The sequence below is a fragment of the Condylura cristata genome, unplaced genomic scaffold (assembly GCF_000260355.1).
Source record: "Condylura cristata isolate star-nosed mole 26May11 unplaced genomic scaffold, ConCri1.0 scaffold00033, whole genome shotgun sequence".
Taxonomy (NCBI): Eukaryota; Metazoa; Chordata; class Mammalia; order Eulipotyphla; family Talpidae; genus Condylura; species Condylura cristata.
The window spans coordinates 8587862-8606303 of record NW_004567134.1 but is presented as its reverse complement, the minus strand read 5'-3'; the positions used below and the strand labels follow the sequence as shown (position 1 = coordinate 8606303).

At 48.4% G+C, this 18442-nt stretch overlaps 1 protein-coding gene across 2 annotated transcripts in view; it reads left to right on the top strand.

The window, feature by feature from the left end:
• The window catches only part of PLCL2 (phospholipase C-like 2), a 139398-nt gene that overhangs the window by 104718 nt on the left and 16238 nt on the right, over positions 1 to 18442 (top strand). For both annotated transcript variants that reach the window (XM_004692292.2, XM_012732064.1), the window contains exon 4: positions 6647 to 6722. In XM_004692292.2, coding sequence (XP_004692349.1) covers positions 6647 to 6722 — 76 coding nt within the window. The remainder of the gene's footprint in view (positions 1 to 6646; positions 6723 to 18442) is intronic.

Below are 18442 nucleotides of genomic sequence, written 5' to 3'. Positions count from 1 at the left end.
GCAGATTCATTTGTGTGCTCTGGAGCATCACTGTAGTGTACCTATCTTTGTCTTGGAAACTCCTTCCTTGGAGATATAGATGTTCCCTCACCTCTCTACCAGCTCTGAACAGAAAACCCCAGTTTTCTGGTGCCAGAAGCGAGCTTTCGTAGCTCTGGCTGCAGATTTCCGTGAGATCACCCAGTGCCCCCGACATCTCAGGTGAGAGCTCTGCATCCTCGCCAGTTAACGTGCATATTCAAGACACTTCGAAAGCCAGGGCTGCTGTTCCCGCTGAAGGGTACATTTCGGCTTTTCTCATCCAGCCAGCTTACCCTTTCTGCCATCTTTGGCTTGTTCTGTGCCCACAGCAAGTCAGCCACTGAGTCCTGCCCCATCTTTCCCTACATGATCTCGCCAGGTCCCCCTTCCCCTGAGCCCCTCAGTACAGAACTCTGCCAGCTCCCTGTCCTCACTGTCAGAACCCACAGCACCCCTATTTCTTCCGTCAGGATGTTGTTCCTAGTTCTGAAATTGCTCTTGAATCACTGCACAGTTTTGCTTAAAGTCATGATTCCAGATTCCATCCACCCTGGCTCTTTGCTCCTTCTCTAACCACATTCCCACTTTCCTCAACAGGAACAAAAATGCCAGCGAGCTCGGCACCGTTGCCTGCCTGTCCCCATTGCAGCTGTCTCAGCAGCCCCCAAATACATCTCTCTGCTTGCTAGCAATTCAGTAGTGCTCTTTATCTGGCAGAATGTTAGGTGCTTTCTTTAATTGTTCTGTTATATAGGTTTTCTTCTATAACTTGCATAATGAAAAATGTGGAGGTAGAAGTGAGGTTTCATGGGCAAAGTGGGACAAGCTACTCTGGAAAAGGTTGTTACTTAGAAAGTGTTTCTGGAGAAAGCCGGCGGGAGGGATGGTGACCATGGCAGGCCAGCTCTGCCCCCCAACTCCCCAGGCCGGGACTGGGGGACAGAGGTGGGGGCTTGGCTTTACTGTTGCGCAGCTGGGCGAAGACCTCCACAGCACTAACAATTTTGCACTGAAGTCAAACCTACAACACTTTTCTTATCTTCAAGTATCATAGGCTGTGCTGTGTTGTTCACCAGTAACTTCATAAATGGCTTCTCTTCCACAAGTTCAATTTCACGGCATTTTGTTGCACTTGGCAGCTTGAGTGATCAACAATTTGTCCTCTAAATTTCAGATCAGAAGTCCCAAATCCCAGTGTTCCTGCATTTGACTCTTAAATTCCTTACCTCCATTATGTTAATATTGACAAAGCATTAAAAATCATATTGTTGGCCCTCCCTGGTGGCGCAGCGGGTTAAAGCACCGCACTAAGAAGCTACAGCCACTTCCGCATGAGTTCGATCCCGCCTGCCCCGGAGGAGATCCACATGGCGTGGCAGACCTCTCCTGACCCGCCCGCTGCTCCCCTCAGTAGTGTACTTCGTTGATCTACCTGTTCTGCTCCCTGCTGTGTCTCTGGTGAATCCTCTCACCCTCTGCATCTCTGGCCTGTACCCCAGTTCTGTACGGATAAATAAATCTTTAAAAAAAAAAAAATCATATTGTTAACCCAGAGAGATGTTACTTTTAAGAGCACAGAAAACACGTAGCTTCCGGGGGGAATCTGCTGCTTATTTCCCGTGCCAGCCACACTGTGAGTAACCTTTGTAGCAGGTGTCATCTGTGGCAATCCCGAGACACTGAACCTCAGACACTGCGAGCCACAGAGCTCAGATCAGAGGGAGGGAGGGTCCTGCTTTGGAAGGCATCAGAGAGCTCCTGGAGACCTCAGTCTGGACTCTGATGTTTCATGCTTTATCCCTGGAGCCCATGAGTCCTGCTCTCCGCCAGCTCTCCAGCACCTTCTCTGAGCCCAGGGCGCCTGAAGCCACGCCTGCCACCTGCTCATTCACTGCCCACAGCTGGCTGTGGCGCCCAAGACAGCCTGGGCCTCCGGGGGTGTTCAGCAGTGGAGCTGGGTGTATTGTTTTTCCGAGTTCCTCTGCAGGCTTGACAGTGACACAGTCAAGGAATCTGTGGAAGAAACAAACCTTTGTGCTGTCCTACTTGGTGACCTTAGTGCTTCTCAGACTTTGTAACCTCATGGGAGTCAGCAGCAGCCTGCCTGTGTGTGTGTGCGTGCGTGCATGCGTGTGTAGTTGGAATCAGCAAAGGAAGACAGGGACTTGTGATTTGAAATAGAGCATCAAAGCAAAATGCAGGGGAATAAAACCTACAACTCAGATGTGCCTACCATTAATTCACCTGAGAACAAGCCATTGCAGGTTGCTTCTGCAATTATTATGTGTTCATGGGATGAAATCAAAATCAACGAATTGTCCACAATCAGACATACCATTCTGACATGGAATCACAGATTTGCTGGTTCTTGAAGCAGCGCTTTTCTAGTTGAGAAATAAAGGTCAAAAGAAGATAAAGATGTGGTGTGTAGTCTAGTGCACACTGTCGAGCAGCGGTCCTCCTCCCAGCGTGCCTGTCACGGAGAAGCTGGCCTTGGGCACACGTGGGCAGATCCTTTCAGGACAAAGTGTCCCTAGGAAAGGCATTTTTGAGTTCTCTCCAGCTTAGGAAAACAGAAATGTAGAATGTTACTTAATCGCAACTTCCCGCTTTCCATCTACTGAGTGCTGCCTTAGAACCTTATATTGGAGTTGAACAAACTTATGAAATGGGTTTCTGGGCTGTTAAATCCGTAGATTGTCCTCTGCATTAGTTTTAGGAATTTCGGAGGTGCCGGGAACTGGACACTAACACAAACTCCATGAGCAGCAACTTCATAAAAGCATCGTGCACATTTTCACGTAACGTGAAAAGTTGCTGCAGCAGGTCGACCGCCCACTGTGTTGGGGCTCACACCTGCGCAGGTGACAGGTTCTGCACTCCCGCACATAGTGCTGAGGGAGCCGCCCCTCTGGGGGCCTCGCGTGCATCAGACGACACTTCAGTGTGACGTACAGAGAGCAAGATCGCGGAAGGCAGATTTTCCCTTTGACATCTCTTGATGTCCCCACTTAGCCGCCTTGGTCTAGTCTGAGATGCTTATTCTAGCAGTCTCCCATCAAAGACAATTTCTTTTTTAATAGTGTATGTGTAAGAGCAAGTGAATTGTTTGCTGTTGCCGTGTGTGTGTGTTCTCAAACATAGGCTTCTTTTATGAAAAAGGATTTTGAGTTAGTGGAGGTGATACTGCTATACAGGTGATAGTACCTGCCGGGGGTCACTAAATCTCCCGGTTTTGTGTCACTTTCTAGTTAGAATTTCCTTTCTTCTGCTCTACTTGTGCCATCACTGCTGTACGTCCAGACCTGGCAAGGTATTGTGGAGGAAGCAGAGGCCTTGGGTCCAACGAACATCAGTCCTACTATTCATTACCGTCCCCCTGAGCCCAGTGACCTGGGAGGAGTTGCTTATTAACTCTCAGGTCTTCCGTGTTCACATCTGCAAAACTGTGTCATAAACACCCACCACACATTATTTGGTGAACATTAAATGAAATAGAAAGCACCAAGAGCTTACCCCTGATGCAGGAGAGGTGCTCAAGTGATTCTCATCTTGATTCATTCAGCCAACACTCATGCTATTTATAACCTCAGCCTGTTATGAAAGCCACAGGTCCAGACAGAATTTGGTCCCCGCTAGGTCCAGCGCTGCCCTGTGCCATGCGCTGTGTCCTCAGGCCAGTACCCTCTGTCCAGTTCTAAGTGTCCAGGGAATGAGTGCGAGACACCGCCAGCTGGACAGGCAGGCAGAAGCGGCCCATTGCTTGCTCCTGCCCCTAACCTGCTGGGCTCTGCACCTGGGGCTCTTGCCAGGGCTTACAGCCTGGAGGCTTCCTTTGGAACACCTAGGTGGGCCTCTTCTGCTAAAGGGGAGTTTACACAGACTCCGGAGATGAGGATTGGAGATGAGGATTAATGAGCTTGCACAATGCACTGGAACTATGAGCTGCTTACCGAGCCTGCGTTACAAGCACGCACCTGTGGGAAACACATACCCTAAAACTATGAAAAGGTATAAGCTGGCCGTTCCTCCTCCCAAAAGTAAGCGATGAAAACATTTAATCACAGGTGTGAAAAAGTGAGTCACCTCTGCCCTGGTCTGGATATGTTTTCTCCTCCCTCGTCTTAAGTCCACTGAGCACCCCCATCCTGCCCGGCTCCCCTGGAATTCCCCTGCACTGTGGCCTGCACACACTGGTTGCTGTTTACTTCCAGACCCGAAGGGAAGGGCTGTTTACTGTGCCTGCACCCGCCATCCTGGTATTCTCCTTCAGAGCTTACAAACTGCTCGGTGGTGTGGTGGGAATAGGGAGCACATACTCCGTCTATCAGGAGACCTTCATAATGAAGTCCAAGCCACAGTGGCCCCTTCTGTGATTGTCTGCGTGGAGGCCAGGGGAGCACCATTAAACAGGCCACCGAGCTGCCATGGCTTAGGGCGAACAGGCTCATGGCACGGCTTGTATTTCTTTCCCTCTTTTTCTTTGCGTGACTGAGGCATGGTCAGCCAGTTCTTTGCTGCTGAGCCATGACCGCCACCATCCTTGCCTGAAGAAGTCCTTGCTCCTGGACGGCCCTATTTGGCTTGACATCAAAGCGATAAAAGGTTACGGATGACGGCATGAACCTTTTCAATATGCAAATTATATAATGGCACAGATGACTTTATAGCAATATAATCAAGCTCTAAACTATTCATTTTTATCACGGCCTGTTCAGTGCATCAAGCTGTAAAATAGAGTGTATCTTCATTGACAGGAATGACTCAGATTTTGAAGATGGAATGTGAAAATAATGAATTCCAAAGTGCGAGCTCTGCGATGAAGCCGTGGACTTGGGGATGGGTTAAATCCTGTAGGTCTCTGTGACCCCAGATCCTACTTAGGGGCTGCCTTGGTAGACCTTCTGTGAATGATGGATGAAGACACAAAGGAAGACCTACCTAGGTCGTCAACCCTTCCAAGGCTGCTGTAAATTCCTTGGACAGTGGAAGCTGATCACCCCTGTGTGACTCACTTTAAGAATCTGCTGCACTTCTGAAGAAGCATGTTGATTATGCCTCAGTTTGAATAAGTGTAACTAATCACAATAGCGAGTTTTTGGAGTTACGCGAATAAGCCAAACTACATGTATTTATTTGCTATGAAAGCATTCCTGTGGCAGTGAGTGATAAATACCATAAGGAAAAACAAAGCAGAATTTAACGAACTGGAGGGCAAAGAGTTGATGTTTCAATTTTAAAAGAGAATGGTCACCTAAAGCATATGCAAAACACCTGGACTTTGAAATACCAATATTTGGAATCTGTTCCAGGGTGAGCATCACAACGGGGCCCACTCGAAGTATGAAAGATCACTGTGGTTTCCCCACTTCACCGTGACTTTAGAGCCACATGCTGGCTGCAGACATTGTCCCCTAGCATTTGGTGAGGAAGACAGCGGACCGGCTGCGCCCGATGCTTTTTCTTACTCAAGTTTGGCTCTTCACGTGGGCATGCACCACTTGGAACCGGAACACTAAAGTGATTAGCTTGAGCGATACCATTAGTGATACATCAAATAAATGCATTTTTTTGATCCTCATTGTGTGTTTTTAACTTTGGCTGAAACGGGTAAGGAATGTGGGTGCTGGGGCTTTTCTCTAAGAGTCTTGTTAAGATGAGTGACTGCAAATACGATCTGCAACACAGCTCAATTGTGCACACACATTTGTTTGTAACTTTTCACACAGAAGCAGTACTGACCCTAAGTTCAAACTCTGTGTCTGCTGACCTGTCTACGTCTGAAACATTGCAGGCCTCAGAGTCTCAATCAGACTGTTTTAGGGGGTGCAGTTTTATCATCTTTCACATACACATTTGAAGTTGGAGTGGAGAGTTGTAATGTTGCAATCTATAAGAAATTTGTATGACCAAAGTTATTTCCCGTACATATTTGCTCTTCGTATTTCTGACTCACAGCTCCCCAAAGCCTCGGACTCTCCTAAGAGGTGAGAGAGGCACAGGTGTGTGTTACATTAATGAAGGTAACTTTGGAAAACTCGTGATGGTGGGGCTGGCTGCCAGGGAACCCAACACGCCTGGAGGGTGGGGCTCTCCTGTGACGCAGAGAGGATATAGGTACAGCGCATCACCAGAGGCCAGGGATTTCATTAGGGAGCCACTGCGAAGCCCCAAAAGGACAGTGCTAGGCGCTTTCAGCTTAGTGAGCCAGTGGAGCTTTGGGGAGAATGTGCACCAGAGAGGGCGGGATGCTCCGAGCCCTTCCCCATAACCCTGCTCTGGGTTCTCTCCCCCCAGAGGGCCCTGTCTGTCCTTCCTAATAAGCCAGTCATCTCAGGAGTGCACCGTGTCACGACGCCCCGCTTGAGCAGATTCACGAAAACCAGTGAGTGAGAGAAGCAGGGAGCAGCCCGGGCTTGTGGGGGTGTCTTGGGAAACTGAGCCTTATGGTGGCCTGATGCCGCCTCCAGGCGGACAGCAGCGGAGCAGAGGGTCTGCACCACCCAGTCTGAGACACTCACCTCACTGGGTCCAGGAACTCAGAGAAGTCCCATAAGAAGCTCGTGCTCATGAGCTGGGTGCTGGTTGCCAGGCGTCGGCTCACAGCTCCACATTCTCCTTGCAGATGCTCCAGTCCCTCAAGGCGCTGATCGAAAACGCAGACGCCGTGTACGAAAAGATCGTCCATTGTCAGAAGGCGGGTAAGTGAAAGTTTCCTGTCGTTAGGGTTAAATCAGAGGCCTCGTATAGGTTGCCCCTTATACGGCTTCATCTTTTTAAAATTATATTGAGAAAATCAAATATGAAAAATGGCTTTTCTGTGGCTAAAGGAAATGACTAATTCACTGGTTCTCGAGTCTGGATAACACGTTCACGGTGGTGGTTGGGGGGGGTGGGGCTTGTCCAGGGCTGGTAACGGCTCCCAAGTGTTTCTAGTGAGTGGCCATGCTCCAGATGCTCCGAAATGATCGCTCCCTCACTGTGACCTGTGCTGTGAGCCCTGCCGTCGTGGGGACTTGCACGTGCAGGAAAGGGAGAGAGAATGGGCCCTCAGGAGGGAGGGGGCAGTTGCGGCGTCTGCTCCTGGCTGCCCTGGCATCCTCAGCGCTGACGAGGGCCTTGGTGGAGTCCAAATGTTACACCAGCTGGCGGGATCCTCTCGCATCAGCAACCATCTAACAAACTTTAGCTGTGATAAAACCCAAGCCCACGTGTTCTGCAAGGTAATCAGGACAGACAGTGGAGTTTTGTGGGTTTTTTTTCCATTTTCAAACTTAAGTACTGATATCAAAGAACAGTTGTAAGTCGTATGGAAGTACGACTATGCCCTTAATTACTACATTTTTCTTTTTAGTTGCTATCCAATTACTGTGGTTTTTTTAGTTGCTGCCCTCTAAAATTTAAAGACAGCTATTGCATAGCCTGAAAAAATCATCTGTCCTGTCAGAATTGAACTCATTTGAAGTAGATTGAGGCCAAGGATGTATGTGATTTTTTTTTTCTTGGTGTTCATGAAGGAATCACTACAACTAACCCACACACTCAGGTCCTTATCTTGTTAGGACAATCTTTCTATTTCTAGTTCTTTCTGTGCTAACAGTCCCTACAACCACAACGAAGGTATTTCAAACACCATTTTTATAATATCACTGTCCCACAAAAAATTTTCCGGTAGCTTATTACATAGCCTATAAGGTTACCTGGTTACCTACCCACGGACCCACCCATTTTGTCAGTATTCTATAAAATCTGTTAATGAAATCATCCATCTTATAAAAGCTCGGAACTCCTTTTATGCATAATTATGTACTTGTAAGAGCTATTACATACTAAAAGTTAAAAAATAAACAAGATTGATTTCAGCCTTCTAGAACCTTCCAGCCAAACAGGAGATGAGGAAGGAAGCGCGGGCAGTAAATGTACTGAGTGCTTACTAGGCGTTGCTCTTCCTTCTGGGAGGGTTTAGGAGTAATAGGGAGCTCTTGGCTTTTGCACAGAACAGGGGAGAGACTGAGCCAGCAGGTGATAAGCTCACACAGGAGCTATGTGCAGAGAACACTCTCGGGCAGACCTGGCTAGGAACTACCGAGGGTGGGGTCGAAAAGGAAGTAGCTGACATGGCCATGGCCTCACCTGGGCCACCCAGCTGGAGGCTGGCGAGTCTCCCTCTGGTCCCACATCCCGCTCCCTCCTCCTGCTAGTCTGTGCTGTCTTCATCACAACAGTCTTTCAGGGGGTTTTGTGATTCCAGGATCTGTGTTACCTGTCAACCATTCAGCTCTGCAAACCATGATGTATTTGCTTCAGCTGATGGGGCTGCTGGAGTTTCTGTGTGTTTTTTGAATGCAGCCTACCTTCCAGACAGGATGGTCTCCCTCACCTGTCCCGACATCTGCACACACACACTCTCAAACATGAACTGACTAAATATGATGTAACTTTTCTTCTGTATTCAGTGTGGTGAAGCACAAATATCTCCGAGAACTGCAGGTGATTAGAATCTGAAACTACATTTATCTGAGAACTGTTTATTAATTCAGCAACTTGAGTTATTGCCAGTTCTTTCAACTTCATTGGTGTATAAAACTTGCTCATTTCTAGCCTAATGCAGCTTTGCATTGCCCTGCTCTTTGACTTGAGTAAGGACTGTGCTTGCTTGTAATTAAAGGCTAAAGAGTCTATCTATTAAGGGTTTCATTTGGGGGAGTGAAAGAATAACCACTATGGAATGGTTCAGGTCACTCTGGGTTGGTTTACATATAACGTAGAGGCAAGTAACAATTGTCTTTCGGTTTCAGTTGCTGCTGGCCGCCTACACAGCCCTCTGTTACCCCGAGCACTTATTTAAAGTCCCTTGATCTTCTGTTTCTCGTGTTTGCAGTTATCATAGGGCATATCGCCATTAGTCATATGGAGAACTGCTCATTGGTATTGGGCTCAGGAACTTTGCATGAAGATTTTACGTCTGATAAGCAATTGCTATTCTGCCTGCAGAACCTGAATCTGGCAGTGACAGAACCAAGATGTATGTCACCCAGGGGCTGCACAAGAGGATCTCTGTAGAAGTATTTCAGACTTTTAAAGTCAGATTTGTATTCTGTTTCGATAAACCTTCACTTAAGGTTTCAGCAATGAAGGGAAAACTAGGGGTTACACTCCCACCTGCAGTCTCGTTTTCAAAAGGGCACCCTGTTTGGACAGGTTCCATTGACTGTTTGGAAGGCAGGTGTGTTGGGTGCTCATGTTGTCACTGGCAGAGGGAGTAGGCGGGAGAAGGATGCTGGAAAGTGGCCCCATGGAGAGCTGGGGAACAGGGGAGGGCTGTGGGGGTGGCCTGTGTCTCCCCCTCCTGGGAAGGGTGTGTGGCAGCCCTGGGAGCTGGAGGGGTGAAGGGAAGCTTTACTGAGCCCGGGAACAAGAACAGAGCCAGTGAAGAGAAGGCAGGACAGTAAAAGTGAGATGGGGACTACGGGGGAAAGAATCAAGGAAAGCAGGGAACAAGTACAGCCACGAAATATTACCCCCACAAGAAAGGAAGGGCCCCTTTCTTCCGAGAGAACGCAGAGTGCTATGACATTTCGCGAAACTGCGAGAGGAGTGTTTTCCACTGAAGAGCTGGCCACGGAAGTCATGTCATGGCCAACCTAGCTTTGTGGGGAGGAAGTGAAAGGGCGCTGAGGACAGGGCAGGGGTCAGAGGTCAGTAGTTGGGCACAGTGGGCAGTCGGGAGGAGCAGGGTGGGCTGAAGGGCCTGGAGGTCGTGTGCGTGAGGAGGCCAGGCAGTGACCGGCCCGGCTGTGCAGACCCCAGGCTGCCCCACGCTGGCTCTGCAGAGGATTGGCGGGCGGAGCGGGTGACCGGGAAGGAGCACTCGCAGGAATCTGCAGAGGAAGCCGCCCGACAGACGCGTTTTTATTTGAAGTGACGCTGCAGCGTGGCAGTGTGTCAGCTGTGCTGGTGGCTCTCAGCGCGCGTACTCGCCACAGTAACTTTGCTCCCCGAAGCCCTACTCTGCCCTTTCGCCTCATCTGCTGCCTCCCTCCTTTCCTCTTTCCCAGACACTCCTGGTAACCCCTCCTAGCCTGAACACATGTCTGCCTATGCGTTTGATGTCTGTAAATGCCGCACACGAACGGGATTACCTGGTGTTTGTCTTCTGGGTGTGGCTTATTTCACTAAGCAGAATACTTACTCCCTGGGTCTGTGTTGCTGAAAATGGCGGGATTTCACCTTGCTTTTAGAGCTGAAGAGGATTCCGTTGTGTGTGTGATCATATCTCCTTCATCCAGTCCTCGATCCAAGGGCAGCCGAGGCTGTTTCCGGATCTGGGATGTTGTGAACAGTGGAGCCGTGAGCACGGGGCACAGACATCACGTCAGATTAGTGTTTGTGCTGCAGGGTGGGGTGCACTGGTGCACGCATGTGGTGTTTCTTTTTTAAATTTTCCTGCGTGGTCCCCACACTGCTCTCCGTAAGGGGGGCCCCGACGTGGGGTCCCACTGGCTGTGCGTCGGTGGGTGGGAGGGATGGGGGTCCCCTCGTCACCACTGGCAGTTCCTCATCTTTGGCTAACAGCCACTGTCACGGAGGGAGGTGATTCCTAGTCATTGCTTCGATTTGCTCTTCCCTAATAAGAGACGAGGAGCATCCTCACGTGCCGCAGTCCGTCCATCTGCGTGTCCTCTTCGGAGCTGCGCCTCTTCAGATGCTCTGCCCAGCTTAGCCAGGTGGTTTTCGTGAGTTCTGTGTATCTGTCATGCTTTGGCATTTGGCCCCTGCCAGACACGTGATGTGCAGAGACTTGTGTTTGCTGGGAAGTCATCTTGTTCTGAGGCATGTTCCTTTCCTTGGGGGGGGGGGGATTGGCAGAGGGGGTGCTTTGGTTTTGATGGGTCCCGCTTGTTTATTTTGCTGTTGGAGTTGAGTCCCCAAGGCTTCTCTGAGGCCAGGGTGAGGACCTGAGGAGCTTATGACCAGCTTTCTCCTGTGCGTGCTGTGCTTGGGGTCTTGCGTTGAAGTCTTCAATCCATTCCGAGTCTTGTCTTGTATATGGTGTGAGACAGTGGTCTTGTTTCGTTCTTTTTGCAAGTGGCTAGCCAGTTTTCCCTGCACTGTTTACTAGAAGACTTTCCTAACTCCAGTGTTCGCTTTTGGCTCAAAAGTCCCTTTCTTCTCTCTCTTTTTTTTTCAAGTAGATAAAAGGTGAGATTCTTCTCTACTATTTTTAAAGTAGATAAAAGGCAGAGGCCTTTTCCACTTCCCAATGTCCCTCTTTCAGCGGCAAAAGGGGCGCACTTTCTTTGAATTTTAGTTTCCTTTCTAGCCACTGAATTGATCTGTTTCAGAAAATAATAGGAAGGTGATTTAGAAGAGAACCCAAGCCACTTAGCTTGAAGCTTCAAGGTTCTGGTTGTTTTTATCAGGTGATTTTAAAAGGAAAATAATTTGTTCTCTGGAAAGGAAAAAAGAAATCAATGGCATACTTCCTGTCAAAGACAGTGAATTAACACATGCATTTAATCTCCACAGCCTCCCAAAGCCTCGTCAAAACAACAGTTAAAATGACAGTAAGGGCTTTTGGTAAAGGCATAAACCCGTAAGGGCAAAGAAAATGGGGACAACAACATTTCAGAAACTGAAAAAAGCAGCTGAACTGTGATAATTGAGGTAGATGACACCAGAGAGTGAAGCCTGGAACCAGGGTGGAAACCAGTGGGCAGTTGAGGTTACACTGCAGACCTCCCCCCATTCCCAGCTTGGTGACACCGTGTGCTCTGGAAGTTGGGGCAAACATAGGGATAAAAACGAACTGTGTGAAAGCAGGATTTAAAAAGTTAAACCCCAAATGGCCAAGAAACTCCATGTGTCTTCACCGTGGAAGGTTAAAAATGGCAAAATTCTCAACCTTCATATGGGGAGCTGAGCAGGTAATGCTTGATAAAGAGTCTTCACAATATAAGCATGTTCCTTAGACATATCGTTACGGGGCCCTCCCTGGTGGCGCAGAGGGTTAGGACGGAGCACTGCAAGCTGGCCACAGCCGCTTCAGTGCCAGTTCGATCCCCTCCCGGGAGCTGACCCACAGGGCGCGGCAGCCCTCTCCTGTCTCACCCACTGCTCCCCTCAGCAGTGGACTTTGTCAGTCTGCCTGTTCTCCCCACTCTGCACCTCTGGCCTGTACCCCAGTTCTGTATGCATAGGTAAATAAATCTTTTAAAAAAAGAAATATCGTCACAAACACCTACCATGGAGATTATCAGCGAAGGAGCCGAAAGTACCTGTCCTGGGTGTGGGAACCGCGGACAGGCGCACAGCCAGCTGTGACCACACGTGACCCTCGTATAAGTTACACTGCTGCTAAATGTACATGTCACTTAAGTTACTAAATTAAGGGGAGTAGAAGGAAGGATCGAGGCGTTTCGGGGCTCCCTGCCAGAGGCTGTCCCCAATGGGCGGGACAATGTTAGGGTTAAGGGCTGCTTCGTGCACAGATGATGATGCCCAAGTGGGCCGGAAGAATTGGGTCTACACTCCTAGGGATCAGGTCCAAGTGAGAGAAAGCCGTGTCCACTCCAGACATACTAAACAGAAGCAGCTTTCCTGGAAGCGCAAGGTTCTTGCACGTGGCAGGGTCATGTTGTTCCTGAACACAGGGAGGAGTGAAGGTGACTTTCCAGAGGCTGAAAGCTTCCCACGCCCTTTGTTTATCAGTGCAATGGGGACTGTTTCCAGGGTGCTCTACAGCCCTGCCTGCTTAAACTTGCTTTGCTGATAGTAACTTGAACTTCCGATGCCGGGGGTCATCTTGCGAGGCGCTTGCTACGATGCTGCAGTTCAGGGCGCGGATACCCCTGGCTTTACCTGGCACACTCGATGGCCTTGCTCTGCCAGCTCAGATCCCCTTCCCAGGGTTGATAGTTTAATTCCATCTCCTTTCTTTCAACTTCACGTCCTACTGCTAACGTGTCCTGTATTTCTGTCATTTTTTTTTTTTTTTTCCAATTTGCTGCCTCTAGTCTGCTGAGCAGTCGGCATCTCCCCTGAGGCAGGCTTGATGGATTTATCCTACCTAAATGCAAACGAGAGCTTGCAGCGCTCCCATATGGGGAGAAAAAGCAGAATGTCAGCCCCGAACTCCGAGACCTGGATTTGATTGCTCAGATTGCCCGACCTTCCTTATTTTGTTAACTCCTCCGGTGTCGTCTGAGTGTTCAGGAGCCACAGTGAGCCGATAACGAGCCAGTCACTACCTGTCACTGGTTCTCCCTATTATCACCTTACTCAGCACCCTAAACACAGAATCACTGTAAACTTCATTCTAGAGCACTTCAAGTGTTCTATTGGAAAATGCTTGCAAAAGGAACCCGAGAGCCTGTAACTTCCGTTTTCGCTCACTTGGGAATGTTTCAGAGGTGCTCCTTAGAGATCCTGGTGCACAGGTGCTTGTCCCAGGGTACTCACCCGACCCTAGTCAGCCTCATTTTCCTCCTGCAATCAACAGGGGATCGTAGGATTCCCTGATGGCCCATAGGTGATTTGAAATGGAAAATGCAGTGACTGAAGATCAATTACATAAGTAGGAATTTTGGAGTGGCTTGAGTGATAAGGCCACCATCACTCAGTTATTTTAAAAGATTACAGAATTAAACATGGAACCCCTGTAATGCCATGGGCTGCCCCCAGGCCCCCGAGACTGATCGAGAGTGGACTGGGCCCCCGTCAAGTGTCATCTTCCCAGTGGGGCTTTGACAGGTGCAGCTTCCCGGATGCCATGAGTGAAAGGGAGAGAGTGCAGGCCTGACCTTCCTGCTGCACCTCCCTGTGGGCACACCCCAAGCTCTGCTTTCCCATCACCTCCTCCCTCCCTCTCTGTAAACCACAGAGCCTCCAAGTATTGCTTTTCAGTAAGCAACAACTCTCAAGGTCATCTCTGCAGGTGTCCTGCCTGGGAGGAGTCTGGCTGCTTCCAGCTCTGGCACTCCCATAAAAAAAGAACTTTGCTGTGATCACTTTTATTGCATTTATTAAAATTGAGAAGAACTGTAATTCAGTGACAGCCTATTTTTCCTCACTGTAGGGAAACCTTGGCTTCAGGAAGCAATAGAAATTAGGGCTGGAAATACAGATTGGATTAAATGATGAAGAATTTATCATTCAAAGATCAAGAGTTTGGGGTGCATTTTTTAGACCAACACTTCCTGCATCCTAATTCAAGGGACTGTGGTCATGCCACTTGGGGAAAGATCTCAGGTTTCATAACACCACTCATTCTCCTTTGGAGATCCCCAAGCCAGACTCTTGCTAACTCCTCCAGCCTAACTCAGCATTTCCCAACTCCTTCCCCTACAAAGCCTTCCTTTCTCTGGCCTCTTGATCCCTGGAGGCCATGGGGTCATGAATAGCTGGGGACGGGTGTGGAGACACACCCACCTCCCTCCTGCGCCATCTGTGCTCAGCTGCTAGTCCCAGTGATGGCAGGTAAAGGCCTGAACTGTCATTAGGAAGAAGGGGCTCTGGAGGAGGTGAGCATGAGATCACATCTTTGGGGCGACTGTGACACAGCCCACAGGCTGGACAGCTTATAAACAACAGTTTTCTCTCTCTTATTTCTGAAGGCTGTGCCTTGCCAGAGAAGGGTGCTGACAGTTTGATGTGGTGCCTGAAGAGGGCCCAACTTCCTGGTACATAAACAGGGTCTTGTGCTGCCCTCTCATGGTGGGGGGCTAAGGAATGCTCTGGAGTCTCTCCTATAAGAACACTGATCCCTGTCCCCCACCACCACCACAGCCCATGCACCTCCTGCTGCTATTGAGGGATAAGGAGAAGAGTAAGTTTAAGTGGGAAGACCAGAGAGTTGGTTCTGGACGTGCTATATTTTATGTACCTACTTGAGTTCCAAGTGTAAAGTTTGGAAGAAAGTTCCAGACTGGAGGGAAGGAATCTAGAAGCTGTAGGCACAAAGGTGGTCTGTCCAGCTGGGAGACTGAGATCACCTGAGAAGTGATGGAGAGAGAAGACAGGTGTCTGCGCCGCCCCCCCCCGCCCCCACCTCACTGTTCAGACCTCGGGGAGATGTGGAAGAATACGCGGCCAGACAGCAGAGAAGCAGGACACTGCGATCTTCTAGACGTCAGGTAAATGGGCATTTTAAGGAGATGCTATGTTTTCATGATTCAGACCCAAACATTCATGTCAGAAAGACCCACAGTTGCACCCACCCAGGCGTGGGCATGGTGGATTCGTGAGAATACAGGGCATGATAATGCGTCCTGTCGGGGGTGGAGCTGGCTTTTCCGTAGGACGGGCAGGAGAGCAGATTTCAGGATTATAAATCATAGAGTCTTTGAACCAGGAATTCCTTTTTTTTTTTTTAATTGTCTGGGTTTATTCTACAGATATGATCACATAATTGAGAAAAGTCCTATGCACAGAGGTTTGCTGTGCTAGTGTTGAGCACACCTACCTTGGTCAGCAGGAGTGCCCATGTGGAAAACGTTGTCACGTACCAGAACTTGGAAGTATTTCTGAAAATTTTATTTGCTTCTAAAGTACTTTAGGCAGGTGCTAATGGTCTGTTTTAAATTCGTATCATTACAATTGCTAGAGCAATATCCCAACCGGAAGGTTGGAAACAGTGCCACCGAGAGTGAAGAAGTGCGCTAACCCGCACGCACGCCGCACACCCCCACAAGGCAGAGCTGGCGTGCACCGCGTGTCACAGGCTGAAGCCTCTAACAGGCAGTGGGAGCGCAGGGCTGGTGAGCCACTCTGGGCGGGACCCCGGAAGGAGTGACAGCACTTGCCTGAGCAGAGAGGAGCAGGGAGAGCGGGAGAGGGGGCAGGGAAAGAGAACTCTCTGCTTCACACTGTCTCGGCTTTTTCAGTCGTCCACCACGTCACAAGGTTATCTGCACAAAACTTGAAATAAGAGTTGGGAAAAGAAATGGGAATGAGGACCGGGCCCTCCGGGGCGCAGGGTGATCGAGGAGAGGGGGTAACCCGAGGGCCCGGGCTAACATGCGGTGAGTTGCGGTAATTCTCAGCGACGGGAGCAGCCGTGCTGAGCACGTTCGTCCTGGCACAGGCCTGCCCTGAGTGCGTGCCATGGTTTGGGTGCAGGGCAGGTAGGGTCCACCTGGACTGCAAAATCCCCAACTTCATCTCACCTAGATGCACCCGGAGGAGAGGGCTGGCAGGGGCAGGAGAGCCTCGCTCCCTCATCCATTTACAATTCGGACTGCCGTGGATTTGGCTTCGTGGGGCTCTTGTCATCATCTGGGTTTCATGAGTATATTTAAGAGACCTGGTTTCTCTCTCCCACCTCATGTGGAACAGAATTTAACAGCTGAAATCTATCCTAAAATAATTTGGCTTTTCTTAATGCCAGCCTTGCTTGGGAAGAAGGCCAAGAGAAAGAGACTACCAGCTGGAACGGTGTGAAGATCATCAGGCACTTCCACGTCTCCCAGGGGTGGGGTGTTGGCACCTTCGTGCTGGTGCCCAGCTGACCTCAGGCCTCTGGAGCTTTGTGGGCAGTGTATGTTTACCAAGACTGTGTATTTTAACAGGTACCCTAGAAATCGGGGCGGGGGGGATGACAAGGTCTGTCTGGTGGTACACAGCAAGACATGTGCAACCATATTGTACTTTACTTTCGATAAATCAGTCTTCAGTGGGTTTCCAAACAGACCCATGGTATGTGGGGTTCCATCCTCCAAGAAAAATTGCATGGCATCTAATTTGGGAATTGCAAAGAAAGTTAAAATTAAAAGCATATATTAAATATATTTATATTCAAAAAAATGTTTCAGCATTCGTTCCTCACCAGTGGGAAGATTTCACTGTATTTCAACAAAAACTATTTTGATATCAGTTGTGTATAAGAGACTTTTAGGGCAGCAAAGTAAATTTCAGTTGAAAAACTAATGTTTTATCGGTTTAAGATCAGTGTGTCTGTCTTTTTTAAAATTTCATTCCTCAAATTTCTTAGCCATGTGCTACATGGTATATTTTAGATTCAGATCATTAAGATTGATAGAGAAAAATCCGAACCAGAATGTTTGAAAGGTCATCTCTTTTCTGTTTGGCAAGAATAAATGGCATTTGTTTCAGTCAGAAGGAGCTGACGCCATGTGTCTGGCTTGGCCCCTCCCCTGCCAAGCAGAAGCCTCTTTCATATCTTAGTATTGTACACACCGCATCGTTTTCATTTTATTTTTATAGCTGTTTGGTTTTTATCTAAATTTGTCTCCAATGGGAGAGCAACAGAAATTTCTTTTCACTACATTGCATTATATGTGGCTGTGCTCATGTCCGTAAGTCGTATAACCCTCTGGAAAATGTACATGCACCGATTTAAGTTCAGAAGATGTGATAGTTAATCCATCAGAATTACAGTTCAGTTTCATCATTAAGCTTTAAACCACTGTAAAATATGTGCTATTTCTAAAAACACTGTTTATAGCAAATATTGGAGTGTATTTGTAAAGTGTATTTTTAGCTCAGAATTCCACATGGAAGGTTTAGTTTTTCACTCTCCCCCACCACCACCCTGTGTCCCCTTATTTCTTTCCTCTCCCTCCCTCTCAACCTCAGGGTGCTCAGGTATTTGTCAGTGTCCACTGGGTTGGCTTGTTTATTTAACTCATTTTACACTGTCATAGATTCTTGCTCTGTAAATTTCAAGTATTTGCTTTCATTGCGTTCTGTTACTTTGTTGCACATAATTCACTCAAATCCCCTCCACTTTGTTGAAAATGGCTGCATCTCCTCCATTGGGTGGCTGTTAGCATTCCATGGAGCGTGTATATGACATCATCCTGGGCCAGTCGTCAGTCGGTGGTGCTTGGCTGTCTCCATGTCTGGCTGTTGTAAATATGCTGCTGTGAACACCACGTGACACTCAGGTTAGCGTGTCGACGGCTTCATGAGCTGTGGATATACGGCCACAGTGGGGGTTGCTGGATCATACAGTATTTCCATTTGTAATTTTTTGAAGTACATTCAGATTGCTTTCCATAATAGTTGCACCAGTTTACACTCCCACCTTTTTCTCCACATCCTCTCTCACTTATGGTTGCGAGTTCTTTTAATATGTGTCATTCTCATTCTCTCAATATGTGCAAGATGGGTCATTTATGGGTTTTTTTTTTTAAAGACACAATTTTTTAAGACAATATAATAGTTTGTTTTTTCATCATTTTGTGTCTTTTTCCATCTCAGTTGTAATCCCCGTGGGCTTCCCATCACCACATCACCCATGTGCCATCTTCATAGTCCAGTGCACTTCCCTCCCCCAGCCGTTTTTGATCCCATCCCCCACTCCACCCCCATAAAGTGTCTCTGGTATATGGCTGTTCATCATTATTATTATTATTTTCTCCCCTGGTCCTTTATACTCCTGCCATTTGTGGTTTAAATC